Consider the following 19,987-nt stretch of genomic DNA (forward strand, 5'->3'; position numbering starts at 1 on the left):
ATTCAACCAATTAGCATATCAAAGTAATATAAAACACCACAAAAAACAGCTTAAACCAGCCAAAGCTGGTTTGCTGGTCTCCCAGCCTAGTAAGATTTGACTGTTGTCTGGTTTTTGAGGAGTCTTGGGCATTTGTTAGCTTGGCCAGTCTTTGAAAACCAGCTAAGACTACCTCAAACTAGTTAAGTTTAAACCAACTTGGGCTGCTTTAAGCAGTTTTTTTTTTTTTTCCAGCAGGATTATCACTTATAATAAACTAATAATAATATTTTATTTCCAAAGGCCATAATATGCTACATTATCTCGATTATTGCCCCAACGACCACATTTTGAAACTGTAATTATAATAATTCATTTGAGATGACAGGTGTTTTAATGGAGGGCGTAAGGATCGTTTTGATCTAGATGTGCATGGAGCATAGCAGTACTGGTCTTTTTGTATTAATGAATTCAGCCAAACAGTGTTTTCTGTTTGAAGCTGCCTGAAGGATGATGATTAAGAAGTAGTGCTTGCATGTGAACTCACAATATTTGCGCAAAGTTAACAATGTATCTAAGATAATCTAAATTCCCAGGCTTCCGGCTTGAAGTACCTTCAACTCATCTTCTATGAGCTGCATGGCACAAACGAGATAAGAGATTTAATGTCTTATGGGACAACTTAGAGTTGCTGATTACCAGTGTTTCATGTTGTAGAGGTAAAAGTTTAAGCATCTCTCTGTGAAAGTTGTATTCTTCAATACGCATTACGCAAGTATGTGCACTCAACGCAAGCTCGATATGATGCGTTTTTGCATTCCAAAAGACCACTATTCAAAATGCTATGCAAGTACGTGTTGCATTCTCAATGTTGCCACAAGGGGCGCTACTGTAATAGAGTATGTGAGCGCAAACGTTTCTAGCTATGCAAGATCAATTTCACGTGTTTCAGAATGTGTTCAGACCGCAATTCATAATGCAGCGAAAGAGTGTTTTGCATTCTCATCATTGCCACAAGTGGCGCTATTGTGTGTATTATTGAAAACTGTCTTCTTTTATGGACAGTTTTCTCTTTCAGGTCAACAACTGTCATGGCGTAGCAACAGTTTGAAGAAAATCTTGCTGAAAAATTTGCCAAAATCGACATGTTTATGTCTAGCTACCTGAATAATAACAATAAGAGGTAGGTAGTAACTAGGGTTGTTGTAAAATATCGATATAGCCATTATTGATCGGCATGTTATTTTATCTATATATTTTTGAGGCATCGATATATAAAAATTTGCCGACATTTAAATTAGAAGCCCAATTGGCGTGCTTTCCAATTTATTCTGTTGGCCTCTGTTTAACAGTCTGGTGTAATAGCGTTGGGATATACCATTTATTGAAGCTGATCAAACACACACACAGGACGAGCTGACGCGGCACAGATGGCAGTTCAAAGTTACAAAGGTTTTTGTACTTCTTCAAGAATGAAGAAACTGACGTTGATCTGGTTTGCAGGTTAGTGAAACTGGTGTAACTGGGTGACGTTTATTATGCAGTTTCTCTGTATGTAGCCATGAATAGGTCTTTCATTCAAGTTGTCAAACCACAAAAAGACATACTTGTTACTGAAAATACATTGTTTAGGCTCTATAAAAGATACTTACATACAATATATCATCCAGTTACACTAGAGTAAATAATCTTTGTCCTTTGATAATGATTTGGGTCGAATTGAATGAAAAGCATTGGTAGTGTGTGCGTACCTTTGTAGAAAATATATAATTTTTTTTACATTTTTGAACACGCCATGTCATCCGCTAGACACTTCCGGTGTGTGACCCCCTTCAATTAACCCTGCCGCTCAGAGTTTACAAAAGTAGTGTTGAGAAGTATGTCTCAAGAGACAAAGACAATTGTTCAACGAGCAGCCCTATTTCTATCTGAAAATGTTTTCTGATTATCGATGCGTGAAAAAGGCATCGATCCCAAGGCTACTAGTAATGTGTTACATTTACTCCGTTACATTTACTTAAGTAACTTTTTTGGAAAAAGGGTAACCCTTACTTTTAAGAGTAGTTTTCTTTTTCGTTCTCACATTTAATTAGGAAAAACCATCGTCACAGATGTGACAGTTTTGAAAGCGGCACTTACCCATACATGATGAGGTAAAAGCATCAAAACGCTTTGAAACCAGCAACTTTTGACTTCTGAGACAATGCACGATTGATTGAGATAAGATTAAAAATCACAGTATGGTCTTGCACGATTACAAAAGCTTGGAAGGCTGCATTTAAAAATTGACTGCAATCAGCGCTTCAGTCAGCATTGTGTAAGCAAGCGGTGCCCTCTAGTGGTGTGGATGGTATTTTCCTTTATCTAGTACACCACGATAGAACTTAAAATGGCGTGTTTCTTTGGTAACTTTTTATTTTTCCATGATGTTGTTGACATTTCTATGGAATTGCCCAACATATGCATAATATGAATTTGTGACGTTCTATTATATACAGTACAAACGTGTAAAATGTGAGCGGTATTAAGTTTTTTTTATTTTATTATCTGTTTATCTTCTATTTATCTTTCATTGACTCTCTTTAAAATTTTGGCCTGTCATGTGTTCAACAGATCTAATCCATTTTCAATGGAAGTTATTTATTGTTAGAACAAAAGCTTTTGTACATTTTTTTAAAACAGAATTCCTGAGCAAAACGTGATCTGAATTCAAAATAAGGTAAGTGGAAAAATCGTACTGATGGAAACTTATAAAAAGCCAAATGGTATTGCTGACCTACTTCACGCCATCTATTAGTAGAAAAAAAGAAATGGACATTCAAAAGGGGTTTAGATGGGAATGAATCCTATGGCAAGTCTTTTGTGTGAAAGGTTCTTAAAAATACATGCCAAAGATGCTTACCTCCTTTGAAGGTTTCATTAAGCCCTTTAATAACACAGATGAAAAGACTTCCCTCCAAGACCCTTATCCCTTCATGGATATATATATTGTAATATCTTTCAACCTCCACAGAGCCAAGGAACTACGGTAGTCATAATGTTTAAAGTAATAGTCAGAATTCCTTCTAAAGTGACTTTTCAGAGTACTTTTCAGTGTGAACTAAATTTATACCACAGAGCTTTTTCATTTCATTCACATAACTAGAAATTACTTTTATATACAACGGCAATATACATTTAAAGGGATAGTTCGCCCAAAAATGAAAATTCTGTCATGATTTTCTTGCATGTTCCAAACTGTTTTACTTTATTCTGTTCTGTGGAACACAAATTTCATTCATAATTTCTGAGGTAATTTGTGCCACAGGAATACAATTATTATCAGCTAACCTACTCAGGCCTTGTTTTATATTCTTTTCATGCTTGCTTGATTATTTAGTTTGACTAATTATAGCTTGTTTTACATCTCTGTGTTGTTATGCATGTCTGTTATTTCAAGTACAGACTATTAGCTCTCATCGTCTCAGACAGAAGTTGAAGCAATCGTGCATGGAATGTTCAGTTTCCTCCTCTTAAAGGCAAACTGTTGCTCACGATTCCATAAATCGTCAGAAAAAATATATAGCACCTCTAATCCACAACAAGGTGCGAAAATGTATCATTTTATATAGCACTGCAGGAATTCCCAAATGAGAAGTTTTTGTTCATTGATGTTGTTAAACTGGAACCATGCTGTCACAAAAAATAAAATATTCACTTAAGGATGGTATTTATTAATTTTCTTCACTCAGCAGGTGTTTTTAGTTTGTTTAATTGATGGAACCCCTACTGCAGCATATATGCATGCGATTTCTAGTTCAAGGTGTCCTTTTTTGATGTGCTATTCTTTTTTTGTTTTTCAGAACCCAAGAAATCAAATGCACTAGCAGTAATTTAAGACTTTTTTTCACTCTGAAATCAGCTTTATAAATTCACTGTGTATTACCCAATGGAGTGCAATTCACAGTATAGCTAACATTTATATTCATTATGTTGTATTTGACTTTTGCACAAGAATCATTTATACCTTTTGTTCAGTAATGGAACTCGCCGTAAAAATGGAAATGTGCATACTATGTTATTTTGTTACATATATCTTCATTATGAGTATTAAACCTAAGTGGCTTTTTATGCTGAATTAAATGATTGTAGATTTTCCTGAAGTTACTGCCCATGTAATCCTATTTTCACCGTATTAAAGTATTAAATTAAGATTAAGTATTAAAGGTGTTTAAATTGACTAAGCATTTTGACCACTATGTGGCGCTGTTTCCAAACTGCTTATGTACCCTCAGGACATGATGTTGAAGACCCCTTCCAATGTTCATTCAAATCGGACAAAGCGTTTGAATTCTCCTATGGTATTCGTTCATTTTTTTACCTAAATACATTAAAATGTAATAAAAATGGTTCACTTACGACTCGGTACACTCAGCATTGTATAGTAACACATATGGGCATGCCTTTTTACACGACCTAGTTGAAACATCTCTACAATAACGCCAATATTCTAATATTGGCTATGGCGTTTGAGCCCCGCCTATTTTGGTGCGAAATTGTCCGCTATAAAAACAGGTGCACAAAAACCATTTCCTCAGAATTTCTTCCTTCAAGACAGCAATCATCTCTTGTCTAGAAGCCCTCTACCTTTGTCGTCGATATACACAAGTCAGCGGGCGGAATCTTTGTGGGAACACTTTCCGCTCCCCTGCAGTGCTCCGGCGAATATCACACCGCCTCACCGTGTGACACTTTGCTGGTGAACGGGCCTCAGCATCCTGATTCCCCGCAGCGCTTTGGCAGGGTTTGTGTATCCTTACAAAGCAATTGTATATTGTGTGATATAAATATATATTAATTTATATATTTATAGATCTAAAAGAGTCACTTGCGTGTTCGTGTCTTTTTAAAGATTTCGTTCCGTAAGTGTTCTTTGTGCGAGAGGCACATCCTGCGTCAGATCAGCATGAGTGCTGCATTTACTGTCAGGACCGTGCCCATGCAGAGTCGGCTCTCATGGAGACAGACTGTCCTCACTGTGAGGGCATGAGTCACAAGACGCTTCGCTCGTGAATCACCCTCATGATGTTATGAGGGACGATTCAGCCTCACGCCCTCCCTCCCGCCTCTTCTGTGATACCTGAGGATTCACACGAGTAGGCACAGCGGGGTCGTGAGGTCAAGCAGGATGACTTTGAGGTGGTCCCAATGGCAGCACACGCCCCACGAGCCCCTCAATCTCTACGAAGCACATGTTTTCAGATACACTGTGCGAGACGAGCTCTGACCTTCTGAAAGAGCAGGCGGCCTCGTCTTGTGCAGCAATTCTGGGGCTGGAGATGATAATGACGAAGTCATGTCTCTCACTGCATCAGGCGAGTGGTCAGTGGATGATGCTGCCGCCCCTCCCCCCAGCGAGGGAGAGGAACATGCACGCGCCACTGACAGGGAGATGCTCTGCATCCTTACAAGGGTGGTCGAAGAGCTTCACCCAGAGGAACCTGAACAATCTCGCCTAGATGAATGGTTCCTGCAGTCCGAAGTTCATAATGAACTATCTAAGTCCTGGTGCGCGCCCTTCTCGGCATGCTCGTGCACTGACGCCATCCTCTTTAATGTGGATCACGGGGAAGAAAACGGTTATGCCCAATTACCCCCTGTGGAGGAGGTGGTAGCGGCACACCTCTGCCCAGTGAGTAACAGGCCATGGAAATCATGCCACATACATCCTTCCAAACCATGTCGACAAATGTTCGCATTGGAGGGAAAAGATTACTCAGCAGCAGGACAAGCTGGATCAGTACTCCACGCATTAGCGGTGCTCCAGGTAGTTCAAGCCAAGCTTCTCAGGCAAATGGACGAGCATGGCTTCAATCCAGAGACATTCAAAGAGCTCCGCACCACTACAGATTTATCGCTGCATGCCACAAAAGTCACCGCGCAGGCCATCGGCAAGTCCATGGGCAACCTGACAGTTGTGGATCGACATATATGGCTGACCCTCACAGAAATGAGTGATAAGGAAAAAGCCACTCTGTTGGATGCTCCAGGGTCTCCAGCCAGCCTATTTGGCGGCTCTGTGAATAAATTTGCTGAATGTTACGTCGCGACTCAGCAGCAATCACAGGCTATGAAACACTTTATGCCCAAACGGAGTATATCACAGCTGGTTCACCCTCGCCAAGCCAGCACCCAACTAAAAGCCCCATACCTGCTGTCTCACTGGCACCTGCGTATCAGCACATGCAGCAAAAGCGCTCCTGACGGGCACAACCTTTCGAAGCGGAAAGCAGAGCCCCGCGGTTCCCTCTGGGTCTGCTCCAAAAAATAATAAAAAAAAGGGCTTGATTGGAGACCCAAAACACTGTTCCTCATCACCCTACTACTGTTTGCCGGGAAAGGAATATTGTTGTTGCACTCAAATAAATGCAATAAAAAAATGCAATTAGTGCAAAAAAATATACAGCACTCATTGCAAATGCATGAGATTCTCATTCTTAAAAAAGAGCCCTTTTCCTCTTCAGAGCACACACATTATGCACAACTGCTTCCCTATATTGAGCGTCACATAATATCATACAGTGAGCAAACCAAATTGCCCTCTGTCCCATTACGCAGACGCGTGGCGAGCCCTAACGGGTATTTCAGAATGGGTGCAAAAATCGATCGAACATGGTTATATGATACAATTTGTACACCGGCCACCCCGTTTCAGCGGCGTTCTGTCTTCCACGGTTTCGTCCGAAGACACGCCAGTGTTACGAGCTGAAATACACAATCTCATCATGAAAAACGCAATAGAGATTGTGCCAAATTGTCAAGCACAAAAAGGGTTTTACAGCCGTTATTTTCTTGTTCCAAAGAAAGTCGGCGGACTTCAGCCAATCCTGGATCTTAGACATTTAAATCATGCACTCATAAAGCGTCCATTCAGAATTATTACTCAGAAACGGATATTATCACATGTACGCACACACGATTGGTTTGCGTTGATAGATCTGAAGGATGCGTCCTTTCATATCCAAATTGTACGACATCACAGGATGTTTTTGAGATTCGCATTCGAGGGAACAGCGTATCAATTCAAAGTCCTGCCCTTCGGACTGTCTCTGGCTCCTCGCACATTCACAAAGTGCAGTGATGCGGTTCTCACCCCTCTGAGACTGAGCGGCGTATGCATCTTGAACTACCTCGACTATTGGCTGTTACTGGCGCAATCAGAGACTTTGTTATGCCAGCACAGAGACTTACTGCTTCAGCCATTCTCAGTTCAAACTGGGGAGAACACATCCTCTGAAGTTGTTTCAGAAAGCATTGGGATTTATGGTGGCGGCATCCGAAGTGCTTGGCGCCAAGGGCGCATGCGCATCACTATATCCCACCGCTCTATAGCTGCTTTAGCACCATGGACAGCTCCTGCGTTTTACCAGCCAGTTGTCGTGCTGGGGCAAGTTGTCACGTAGCACCTAGAGCTATCGGCTGTATTTCTAGCCTTAAAGGCTTTTCAGTCAGAAATAGCAAACTGTCATGTCCTGGTTCGCTCAGACAACATGACAGTTGTGGTATATATAAACCACCAAGGTGGAATTCAGGAGACCTCAAACTGTACTGAGGATTTGGGAAATATTTGGCAAAGCAGAAATCGATCTATTTGCCTTAGTGGAGAATACCCACTGTCCCCTCTGGTACTCGAAGTCCCAAGTTGTCAGGTGGAAAGTGGTGACCACGGATGCTCCAAACACAGGTTGTGGGGCGGTGTGCGATGGACACTTGACTTTCGGCACCTGGACAGGTGCGAGGAGGGCGTGGCACATCAACCGCCTAGAGCTATCGGCTGTATTTCTAGCCTTAAAGGCTTTTCAGTCAGAAATAGCGAGCTGTCATGTCCTGGTTCGCTCAGACAACATGACAGTTGTGGCATATATAAACCACCAAGGTGGAATTCATTCACCGCCACTGTTGAGATTGACGTGTCGCTGCCTCCTATGGAGCGAACATTATCTCCTCTCCTTGAGAGTGACATATGTCCCAGGCCACCTGAATTATGGTGCGGACCTACTCTCACGCCAAGGGGTGATGCCAGGCGAATGGAGACTTCATCCTCAAACTGTATTGAGGATTTGGGAAATATTCGGCAAAGCGGAAATCGATCTATTTGCCTCAGTGGAGAATGCCCACTGTCCCCTCTGGTACTCGAAGTCCCAAGCCCCACTGGGAAGGGACGCAATGGCATGCAAATGGCTGGTGAAACACAAATATGCATTTCCCCCGGTATGCCTGATTCACTCTGTCATATGCAAAGTCTGAGAGGACAAGAAAACGGTTCTATTAATAGTGTCAAAATGGCCCAACCAGCCATGGTTTCTGAAAATGATGGAGATGCTGTACAGCTCGCCATGGAAAATACTGCTGAGGGGGGATCTCCTCTCTCAGGCGCAAGGCACAATCTGCCAGCCCCAGCTGTGGAACCTGCATGTGTGGCAACTATAACTGCGTATCACGCACATGAAGCCGGCGCCTCTATAAGAAAGCATGATTTAATCATAAAGTTCCTTAAGGGAGCAAGGCAATTAAACCCACCTTGGCCAGCTACTGTCCCGATTTGGGACATAACTTAAGTCCTAAAAGCTCTCACAGGGCCCTTCTTTGAGATTTTGAACTCTGAATATTTGCGCATGCTCTCCGTTAAGACCGCACTACTGCTGGCTCTGACCTCAATAAAACAGGTAGGTGACCTGCATGCACTTCAGTCAGCAATTCATGTCTGGAGTTTGGCCCCGGTCTTTCAAGAGCCACTGTCAAACCCAGGAAAGGCTATGTACCCATGGTCCTAACCACGTTCTTCAAAGCGCAGGTGGTTCACCTTCGGGCCTTCTTCCCTCCATTTAATTTGGATGAGGAACAAACATTGCATTTGTTATGCCCTGTGTGGGCACTACATGCATACGTTGAGCATACTTGCCAGTTCAGACTGTCTGATCAGCTCTTTATATGCTATGGAGGATGCACAAAAGGAATGTCCATCTCCAAGCAAAGGCTCTCTCACTGGATTGTCGATGCAATTGCCCTGGCTTATGAGTTGCAAGGTAAGACTTGCCCAATTGGTGTGAAAGCACACTCAACTAGAGGCATGGCCTCCATGGGCATGGACGAATGGTGTGTCCTTACAAGACATGTTTTGTAGCAGGATGGTCCTCTCAAAACACATTCACAAGGTTTTACAACCTAGACGTAATGTCTCTTTCTTTACAAGTCCTCTCTTAGAGCACTTGCCATTCATTGGCCAAATATATACTTATGCCCTGCACTTCCGTGTATTCAGGCCGTTATAATTTACCATAAAGTCACAAGCACTTTCATTATAAATAAACTCCCTTCCCGACTGGGTTCATAAGGAGTTAATTCATACTATATGACTATAGTTCATATATTCTTTATGAGTGCTCCCCTCCTGACCTACATGATGATCACTTACTGCGACATACTCACGTCAGTCACCGTCCTATACAAGACTGCGGTGCCATGTTTCCTCTGTGGGAAGTGATGTCGTGTAGTGCATGCGTGATGGGATTCTGTTCCCCATATTTACACGACAACGATGTACTAAAAACGGAAACGTTTTTCCTTTTGCGTTTTTGAAAAGTTTCGCGTACAGACGACAATGCTCTCAAAATGATCCCCGTTCACACAGATCCGCGAAAATGACTAAAAACGCTGTATTATGCATGCCAGGCCAGTAGCTGGCGATGTCACTTTGTAAAGAAACACTACGCACCTGCGCATATAAGCATTCTTCCACAGAGCGGTGAATACAAACAATGAAGATGGCGAAAGCATTGAGCAATTTTGTCTGGACGGACGATGACGTTGCTTTATTACTACAATTACTTTGCTGGAGAAGCATCAATAAACTCAAAATCTTGAGCAGCACAGACACAGTCCTGTAGTCCGCCATTGTAGTTTTGAATGTCTCACATGTTGTTTTAAAGTACTCGCACTCATGCCTATAGACTGAACTCTCAAGATTATTCAATAAACTCTGCTCATTTTTACCATCACTTCGTCTCCTGCCTTCTTCTCTATTCTCCCTGCTGACTCTTGGGCTGGTAGGAGAGTAAGTTAACATAAGCTGTTGATGTTGACTGGTTTTGGATATCAGACAGACCTCTGATATATGGATATCTTCTGATGGACAGAGAGGTCTTGTGTACACTGGATCTAACATGCATTTTCACTGCCTCATATTTTCATATTCTAAGCATATCATTGAATACTGTACATGGCATCACATCTCTGTCTATAGGCTATATACATAAGCAGTGGGTAAATTAATTGCAGGGTAAAGGTACATCAAATAAAATTAAGTAAATAAATAACATTTAAAATACAAATACATTTTTCCCATCTGAATCCATACATTAATCAAGATTTTCAAATTGCAGGTTCTGCCTACTGTACAATGTTTACACTCCATACAAAACACTCCAAATGAATAAATTGTTGATTATTGTTATTTGCACAGACACCAGTATTCATATTGATAATTATACATCTCAAATTGATGTCCATCAATCCACCATTCTTTTTATAACACGTAATACACGTGCGCATGACGTCATCATTTTCACAAATTCGCGTTTTTGTACGTTTACACAGAGACGATAACGGCATCGTTTTCAAAAACTTGCACTTTGAAACCCGTTTTCAAAAGTTTGCGTTTTCAGGCCCCAAAACGCTGTTGTCGTGTAAAGGAACAGCCAAAATGCTTAAAAAGTTTTCCGTTTTTAGTTGAAAACGTTGTCGTGTAAACGGCCCCTAAGTGGCCATAAAAAAAACCTTTGATTTTCACGGTCAAAATTGACAAATCAATAAATCAGCCACAAAGCAGATAAAATCGGACAGAAATTACAGGGTGAGACTCTAAAACATCCTCAGTGAAAAACATACACACATACACACACACACACACACACACACACACAAGAATGAACTGGTGAGACTTTAACACAATGCTTTTGTTTTACATTTGTCAAATAAAACATAAATCAGTCACAATGCTAAACACACTCTCAGAAATGAAGGGTTGATATGATAACACACTCACAATGCAGAACACACACACACAGACAAACAGAATAAGTGGAGCTGTACAGCTATCTTTTGGTCATTGTTGGCATTACAAGTCATTTGTTGTTTTCCAGCTGATGACAGCAATTTGACACACTCACACACATACACACGCATTTGCAAAATACATTTTTACTACAGAAAGTTTGAAATTGCTAAATGTTTACTCTTATGCATTTACTTTTAGTTAATAAATTTTAATGTTTTACATATATTAGTAGTAAAACATAAAATAATATACCAATAATATAATTGTATATTATTGGTAGAAAAATGCTTATTCTGTGTCTTTGATGACAAGCATAATCACATAAACTGCAAAAACTGACACTTCAAATCCATTTTAAAATGCTAAACTTTTAAAAATAATAGTTTGATAATGTCTAAATATATATCCAAATGCATATCTTGTGATAAAATATAAAATTAGGTTACAACAAGCCATCAGACTACACAGTAGGTGGCTACAGCAATCTACTGGCATGACATGGTTTTCAAGTCATGTTATATATATTTTGTTAGCCTGATGGCAGAAATCTGCCTCCAATTTATGTCAGATTCTCATATTTTCTTCATGTTTCAACCTATAGACGTGTAGGTACTGAATTTTTAATTTTATATAAAAAAAAAAAAATTGCTTCTTTGTATATGCAAATGAATGGTAACATTTAGAAATCTACATGTAAATTAGATACAAATAGCATAAAATCCCAAAAGAAATGCATAATATTATTGTTCTTACTTCAGGGGAAAAAATAGTATCATTATCATCATCATCAAAAAAAAAGGGTTATACATCTAAACCTTCCAGTCAAAATTGACCGAGAATACCAAAAGGAGGTGCTATATTTTAATACCATAGGAAGGTTAAGTCAAGGTCAAAGATAAAGCACAAATGACCATTTTAGGAGATGGCAATACTTTCTTATGGATGTTTATGTAATATTGATTTCCTATCTGAAATAACTTCCTTTACTGTCCTCTTCTTAGCTATACATGTTCCCTCAATGAAACCTTGCAAAATGACAGGATTTATTGAAATTTACGAAGAGCAATATTGATACCAGAGCGTAAAAGATATTTAAAACAGAATTCACCAGTATTTGGTAATAGCATTTGTTTGACTCCTAAACCAGCAGTTTATAACTCCTACAAGCAGACACCAGTGCATATGTGGCTTCAAGTGGAGTCGGAAATGTCGTAATTAGGGGTTCCGAGCACATGAATGACCAAGCATATTAACGAGCGAAGTCATATTAACGAGTGGGAAAGTCAGAATTCTAGATGATACACGAGTTTCCGATTGGACATTGGAAGAGGCGTGTCTACATGAAAGATGATGGGAAGCAATAATTTTGCAAAATTATTTAAACTTCTGTACTTTAATAATATAATTTTTTTTGTATATGACAGTCAACTAATTACTCACCCTTCAAGGTTTGTTTTAAGAAAATTCTTAAATTTTTTGTTAGATGCATATATGTTGCATGTATGTTGTGTATCAGCGATGCAGGCTTATTCACTCATGTTTATTCACCATTACAACAGAAAAAGAGTTTTTGACACCATTCATTGAGTATTTGTGTAAGTTTGGCTTCTTCCGTAGTTTGATTACAACTTGAATATGTGACATGTAGGAACTTATGCCAAACTCTGAGGTATGAGCTTCCCAGGTGCACTTGAAAGCAGCAATAAACCTCTGCCAAGATTAAAAGTAATCAACTCAAGCTCATTTTAATCACCTGCAATACATTTGGAATTACATCTTGCCCCAGTTTTTCACTTAGTTATACCCCTCTAATCTCTTGCTGCTATCTCTCTGAAGAGTTTTGTTTTAGTGATCCAATAATCTGATTGCAGCTTGTCTCATACTCAATGCATCAGGCTTTTGTTGTTACTCACAATGCTAATCAAAATCATGCCTGTCCTTTTTTGTTTCCTCATCAAGAAAACAACAGAAAACTGCCAATGTCTAATACTGTTTGGAGCCATGGTGAAATAGGGTAACCAGTGCAAGGGACAAGATGGCCGCCCACAGGATAAGAGTAACAAACAACAACAATGTGCTCCCGAGATGTAAATCAGAGGGCACCCTCATCGACATTGACGAGGGAGTGACCGAGGCGAGTCTCGTAGATGTCAAAGGTCAGTTTATTGCACTGCTTTCTTCTTGTTTGGAAGGCAGAATTTTTCTTTTTGGGTGAACTATCCCTGTAAGAGAACATTTTATTTGGCTTCGTCATGTATATGATGTATCAGTAATTCTTAACTTTCGTTATGGTCTTTCCTTGCAGTGCCTTCTCCCAGTGCCTTGCGTTTGGCTCCCTCGACTACTTTCGGGACCGCACGGGAAGTAGTTGCCATAAAGGATTACTGTCCATCCAGTTTTACCACTCTGAAGTTCTGCAAAGGTGATCATCTGTATGTGCTGGACACATCTGGTGGGGAATGGTGGTACGCCCATGACAACAGAGAGATGGGATACATTCCCTCCACATATGTTCAGCCAATCAACTACAGAGACTCTTCTCTTAGTGACAGTGGAATGATTGACAATCTTGGGGACTGCTCCGAGGAGGGAGCAAAAGAGTTGGAGATTCTGGGAGAGTGGACTGGTTTGTCCCTCAAGCCGTCCCTGCCTTATGACAAAAACAATCCCTTCTCCATGCTGTCTTCAACCAACCCATTCCTAAATGGATCCATGGTTGACATTCTTGATCAGAACAGCAACGAGAAGGCAAACCATTGCAACAGTTTGGATTTGCTTTTCTTTGACTCATTTGCACCTTCTTCCCCCATCTCCAACAACACAACAAGCAGCTACGGCACCTCAAAAGGGTACAGCAAAAGTGCCTTTGATGGCACATCCACCAGCCCTGATCTTGAAGCCTTGCAGATGTTTCACAAGGACAATGCCTTTTTTCGGAGCAAGAGGTCTTATAGTTTGTCAGAGTTGTCAATCTTACAAGCTCAGTCAAATCCTCAGTTGCCTTCATCAGGGTTTTTCACTGGACTTAAGGCTCCCTCACCGGAGCAGTTTCAAAACAGAGAGGATTTCCGGACGGCGTGGCTAAACCACCGGAAGTTGGCACGTTCTTGCCATGACCTGGAGTCCCTGGGGCAGAACCCAGGTTGGGGTCAAACACAACCAGTAGAGACCAACATTGTCTGCAATTTGGACAATTGTGGAGGGGCAGTCCAACTTCCAGATACTAATATCAGTATTCATGTTCCTGAAGGCCATGTTGCAGTGGGTGACACTCAGCAAATCTCCATGAAAGCTTTGCTAGATCCTCCCTTGGAGCTTAACAATGACAGATGTTCCACTGTCAGTCCTGTCATTGAAATCAAACTAAGTAACATGGAGATAAAATCATTCATAACCTTAGAGATGAAGGTGTCAGTGGCGATTAGGACAGATAGTCAAATTGCGGCAGTTTTGTGTGTGAGAAGTGATTGTAAAGAGGGTCCTTATTCTCCAGTTCCACAAGCTTACACTTACGGTGATACAATTCAGGTTCAGCTGGACAATCTGGAGCCATGCATGTATGTAGCAGTTGTCGTCCAGACTCAGCATGTGTCCTTCAATTCAACAGTTTGGGATCAGATGGTAAAGAAAGTTACATTGGGTCTCTATGGGCCCAAGCACATTCATCCATCTTTTAAGACTGTGGTGGCCATTTTTGGGCATGACTGTGCCCCCAAGACTCTACTTGTCAGTGAGGCTGGGAAACAAGCAAAGTCTGCCCCACCTGTTGCCCTACAACTGTGGGGGAAGCACCAGTTTGTTCTTGGCAGACCTCAGGACTTGCAGATTGGCATGTACTCCAACATGTCGAACTATGAGGTCAAGGCAAATGAGCAGGCTAGGATTGTCCGTGGGTTTCAGGTAAAATTGGGCAAGGTGAGCAGGCTGATTTACATGATTACGTCTCGGAATGCAGATGAGATTTCTGACTTCACTTTACGTGTCCAGGTAAAAGACGATCAGGACTGCATCCTTGCGCAATTTTGCGTTCAGACACCACAGCCGCCCCCTAAAACGGGGATGCGGAACAATGGCCAGAGGAGGTTCCTGAAAAAGAAGGAAGTCGATAAAATAATTTTGTCTCCTTTGGCCATCACCACCAAATACCCGCAGTTTCAGGAGCGCTGCATCACTAACTTGAAATTTGGCAAACTGATCAAAACCGTTATCAGGCAAACCAAGAATCAGTACTTGCTGGAATATAAGAAAGGGGATATTATTGCCTTACTCAGCGAGGAGAAGATCAAACTTAAAGGACAACTATGGACCAAAGAGTGGTACATTGGATACTATCAGGGAAAGACTGGGCTTGTACATGTCAAAAACGTGCTGGTCTTGGGAAAGGTTAAACCCATATACTTCTGTGGGCCAGATCTTACAACCACAATGCTAATGGAGCAAATCCTAAAGCCCTGCAAGTTCCTCACCTACATTTACGCCTCCGTAAGGACGATACTTATGGAAAATCTGGGTAACTGGCGAGCATTTGCTGATTCTTTGGGCTATGGGAATCTTCCTTTGACGTATTTCTGCCGGGCAGAACTGGACAGTGAACCAGAGAGGGTTGCCTCTGTGCTTGAGAAACTGAAAGAAGATTGCCTCAACATGGAGACTAAGGACAAAAAATCTTTCCAGAAGGAACTAATGATGGTAAGCTCTCTGTCTGTGTGTTTGTTCAAATTGCATATTTTGTGAACTTAATATATTTGCGATACTAGTGGGAATCAGTAGGGACCTAGTAATATGATATTTTGTTGTTATCTAGGTTGTGATATGATAATATTGTGATTCTGTTAGTTTACTATTGGGATTCAAAACTGGGATATATTGTGATGTTTTACACTCTTTTTTTTTCTCATTTATTTTCATTGGACATTGAAGAGCCATATAAATAATGTAGAGCACGTAAGTGTCAGGGAAAAAATAACATGAGGAATTAGCGTAACTTTGTTCCAGCGTGTTTTTCATTTCACAAAAAACTTTGCAGTCTAACTGTATGAAGCATCTGTAAAGACATACCATTCTTGTAGTTATTGTAAGTGTGGCCGCATAACGTTTGATTTAAACCTATTTTATGCAGTCCAGCTTATCTGCCTTTCTCTTTTTAATGCTAAGGGCTAATTCTGATGAGGGTGCACTTTGCTGCTCTGTGCTGCCTTTCTTATCTATACTGCTGTGAAAAACAGCAGCTGAAACCCTGCTTTGCTAGCTCACATTCTTACTGAAAGAAAGATTGTGCCTGTATTATTTTTTTTATTATTGGGCACAGGATGTCCAGTGTTGCTAATGCACTAGCTGTCTTTTTAAACTACACAGTGTCTGAAAAACAATATTGGAAAAGAACAGAGTTCAAACTAGTGGTAAAATGAAGGGAATGTTTGGAACATAGCCTTAGCCAGAACATTTCTAACTTCTGTATTCATTCCACTAGCACTGACCGATATATCCCATTCATAACAGGTTGGTGTTCCAGTTCTGTCAGCTCAGAGCTTGCAGATCTGAGGAGACAGTGAATGGAAACAGATATGTGTTATCAGTTACTCAGGATGTGGAGCGAGAGAGAGGGAAAATATAATTTCAGGCTTATCTTTGGGAAAAGTGTTAGCTTTAGCTCCTTATCATGGAGAAACAAAAACTGCTTAAACCAGTCTGGTTTCCTGGTGGTTTAAAGTGGTTTAAGGTAGTTTTAGATGGTTTAAGATAGTTTTGGCTGGTTTAAGAAGGTCTCCCAGCCTGGGCAGTCTGGTGTGGTTCATCTTTCAGTTTCTCCAGTGGAAAAGTGCCCAAAACATCTTACCAGCTTAGGCTGTTTTATTTATTTATTTATTTATTTTCAGCCAGATAGCTACTTTTGGAAATGCTGCCTTTATCGATTTAGATATTCCCTGTTCTTCTAAATGTAAATGTGATATATTCCTGACAGGAATCTTTGTTTTATCTTCCCCTCCACAACAGACAGAGCTTTTGTTCAAAGTTAAATTATTCAAGAATTGAGTGGGTGGTAAGCATCTGTTACAGGGCACAATACCTCAGCAATCATTCGCATCTCTTGGAGAGTGTATCTGGATATTGCTGTTGGCTGAAAGGAAGCTTCATCATTGTTTCCCCGTCGTGCTTCAAGAGCCGAGACATTTATCAAATGGAGATGAGGCCATTATTCCCAAGCCCTGATGTCAGAAGATAGCTGGTTGTCTTCTGTAGTAGTTAATCGATTTTAAAATTACAGCCTGTGGTCCCTGATGGATGCATGCCCTTTGCTTGCCTCTCTTATGCCATTTATTTAGCCATTTGTCTCTGTGTGTTTGGTAATTATGCCTAATGCTTCTCAGCCTGGTGACATTTTGAGCTGTTCAGACAATAAGATTGAAGAATTATATAAGTATTTTAAGCTAATATGCCTCAGAATTGCGATTAAGCAATTTTGTGTGCTGTCTCAGTACATTTTCTTACAGTTAGCTTTCTATGCACATACAAATGGGCATAGTCTACAGACTGATTTCACAATGAAATTGGAAACAGTTGGTTGACTTTTTTTTAAGCTAAAATTGTCTGTGCTATTGAAATTCGAAACACTCCCCCTAGTGGCCAAAGCTAAAAGTGCTGTTTGGTGTACAGGCACCTGTGGGTGAAATGTCCACAGAGGGGTGCCAAAAGCGAGTTGTTTTCAATTGTACAGGCTGTAATACAGTAAAGAGGAATGCATATTTTATAAACTGCACCCCCCAACCCAAACCACAAACCCAAATCTAACCATCAAAGTGTAATGTTAAAAGGAAAAATGCAACCTTGAAACACGCCAGTCACTGATTATCCTAATGCAGTTACTTCCTGGTTTCAACGCAGGATCCGAACCTGGATCTCCCATGTTGCTGACTGATAATGTGGCCGATCCTAGGGTACTGGAACTCTTGGAAACAACATGCCAACTTCCTGTGTGATCATGTTGTAGCTTAAATACACACTTTAAAAAATTATCTTCATAATCAGCACTTGTCTTGTTTCACAGTAAAACTATCCAAACATCCTTAAAATAAGATATATTTACATGAGAAGGAAAATTATGCAAGATCATATGACTTGTTTTCAGATAATTTATCATTTGAATTAAGTTTGTCCATTTTTGTATTGGTAAATATATATTTTCCATTAGGAAATTTCATAAAAATAAAAAAAAAAAAATAAAAAAAAAAAGAAATTTGGAAAAGGGGCACAATAAAAAAAAAAAAAAAATTACTTAATTCAAGATATAGTATCATGCAATTTTGTTTTAAGGATGTTTAGATATTAAATAAGACTTTCAAAAAAATTATTTAATATTGATTTATTTTTTTATTTTATTTTTTGAAGTATAAATGTATGACTTTTCCTTTAAATGGTACTCTGTCAAGTCACAAATGGCAGCTTGCCAACATTATTCAGCAAGCTGAATGTTTCAAAAACTTGTATGCTAGATGCTTGGCTAGACCTTCTGGAAGCTTCCAAAGACTGTAAGAGCTTGGCAGCCATATCTAAACACTCCTAAAATAAAGCCATAAAGCCTGGAGGGCATTTTGAGACCACCAGGCTGGTATAAAAACTAAGCCATTTTAATTTCTTTGTGGTTCATTTAAATATTTGAAGTGGGCAGAACTGCAGTTATCAGCAGCTAACAATCAGCGACCTGCTTAGGGTTTGGGCAGCCTCTTTGTGTAAATGTTAAAGTCACTAAAGTCAAAGCACACCAGTTCAAAATAAAGTGTTTATATTTGTTTGTCCTGACTTTGACATCAATTTTAGCTGTCAGTGGAGTAATTGCGTTCTTTTATCTTGGGCTGTTTTGAAGATGGAGTAAATTAGGTCTCAAATTGACCCTTCTATTCTATTCTATATCTATTCTATTTGTTCGATGTTTTAAGCACATTTTATTGAAAATCATTAATTCTCTAAATTCTCGTTCTCTAAAGCTTGTCTGAGCAAGCAACACCAACCAAGGGGTGCAGAGCTTGGCAAAGGGGTGATTCAAAAAGTGAGGAGATAAACTGAAATTAATTAGAATCGCAGTTAGAACTGTCCCAAACAATTAAATCAAGATAAATAAACCTGACCTGACCACAATATAAAGACTGGCACTGTGAGAATAGAACATTTAAACTCACCATTATTTCCCCTAGGGGGTTTAAAAATACATCTATAAGTGATGTCCAACGGTTTGCGCATGAAGGACTTACGCCTGACATTTCAGTCGAATTGCCAATGTGTGGTTGGAAATGTTTTACAGTTTAAGTCAGAAGTTTACATACACTTAGGTTGAAGTCATTAAAACTAATTTTTTTAACCACTCCACAGATTTAGCAAACTATAGTTTTGGCAAGTCGTTTAGGACATCTACTTTGTGCATGACATGAGTAATTTTTCCAACAATTGTTTACAGACAGATTGTTTCACTTTTAATTGACTATATCACAATTCCAATGGGTCAGACGTTTACATACATTAAGATAACTGTGCCTTTAAGCAGCTTGGAAAATTCCAAGAAATTATGTCAAGCCTTTAGACAATTAGCTTCTGACAGGAGGTGTACTGAATTGGAGGTATTTTAAGGCCTACCTTCAAACTCAGTGCCTCTTTGCTTGACATCATGGGAAAATCAAAAGAAATCAGCCAAGACCTCAGAAAAAAATTGTGGACCCCCACAAGTCTGGTTCATCCTTGGGAGCAATTTCCAAATGGATGACTCCAAGCATACCTCCAAAGTTGTGGCAAAATGGCTTAAGGACAACAAAGTCAAGGTATTGGAGTGGCCATCACAAAGCCCTGACCTCAGTCCGATAGAACATTTGTGGGCTTAACTGAAAAAGCATGTGCAAGCAAGGAGGCCTACAAACCTGACTCAGT

The 19,987-nt window shown here is 40.1% G+C and overlaps 1 protein-coding gene across 2 annotated transcripts in view; it reads left to right on the forward strand.

Annotated features, from left to right (window-relative positions):
• The window catches only part of sh3bp4a (SH3-domain binding protein 4a), a 49,891-nt gene that overhangs the window by 13,487 nt on the left and 16,417 nt on the right, over positions 1-19,987 (forward strand). Inside the window, exons 1-3 of one of the 2 annotated variants that reach the window (XM_051693235.1) lie at positions 1,421-1,482; positions 13,034-13,230; positions 13,380-15,763. In XM_051693235.1, coding sequence (XP_051549195.1) covers positions 13,110-13,230; positions 13,380-15,763 — 2,505 coding nt within the window. In that variant the 5' untranslated portion in view covers positions 1,421-1,482; positions 13,034-13,109. Of the gene's footprint in view, positions 1-1,420; positions 1,483-13,033; positions 13,231-13,379; positions 15,764-19,987 lie in introns of those variants that run through there. The other variant, XM_051693237.1, reaches the window with a different exon arrangement.

Source organism: Myxocyprinus asiaticus, chromosome 49 (genome assembly GCF_019703515.2).
Source record: "Myxocyprinus asiaticus isolate MX2 ecotype Aquarium Trade chromosome 49, UBuf_Myxa_2, whole genome shotgun sequence".
NCBI classification, from domain to species: domain Eukaryota; kingdom Metazoa; phylum Chordata; class Actinopteri; order Cypriniformes; family Catostomidae; genus Myxocyprinus; species Myxocyprinus asiaticus.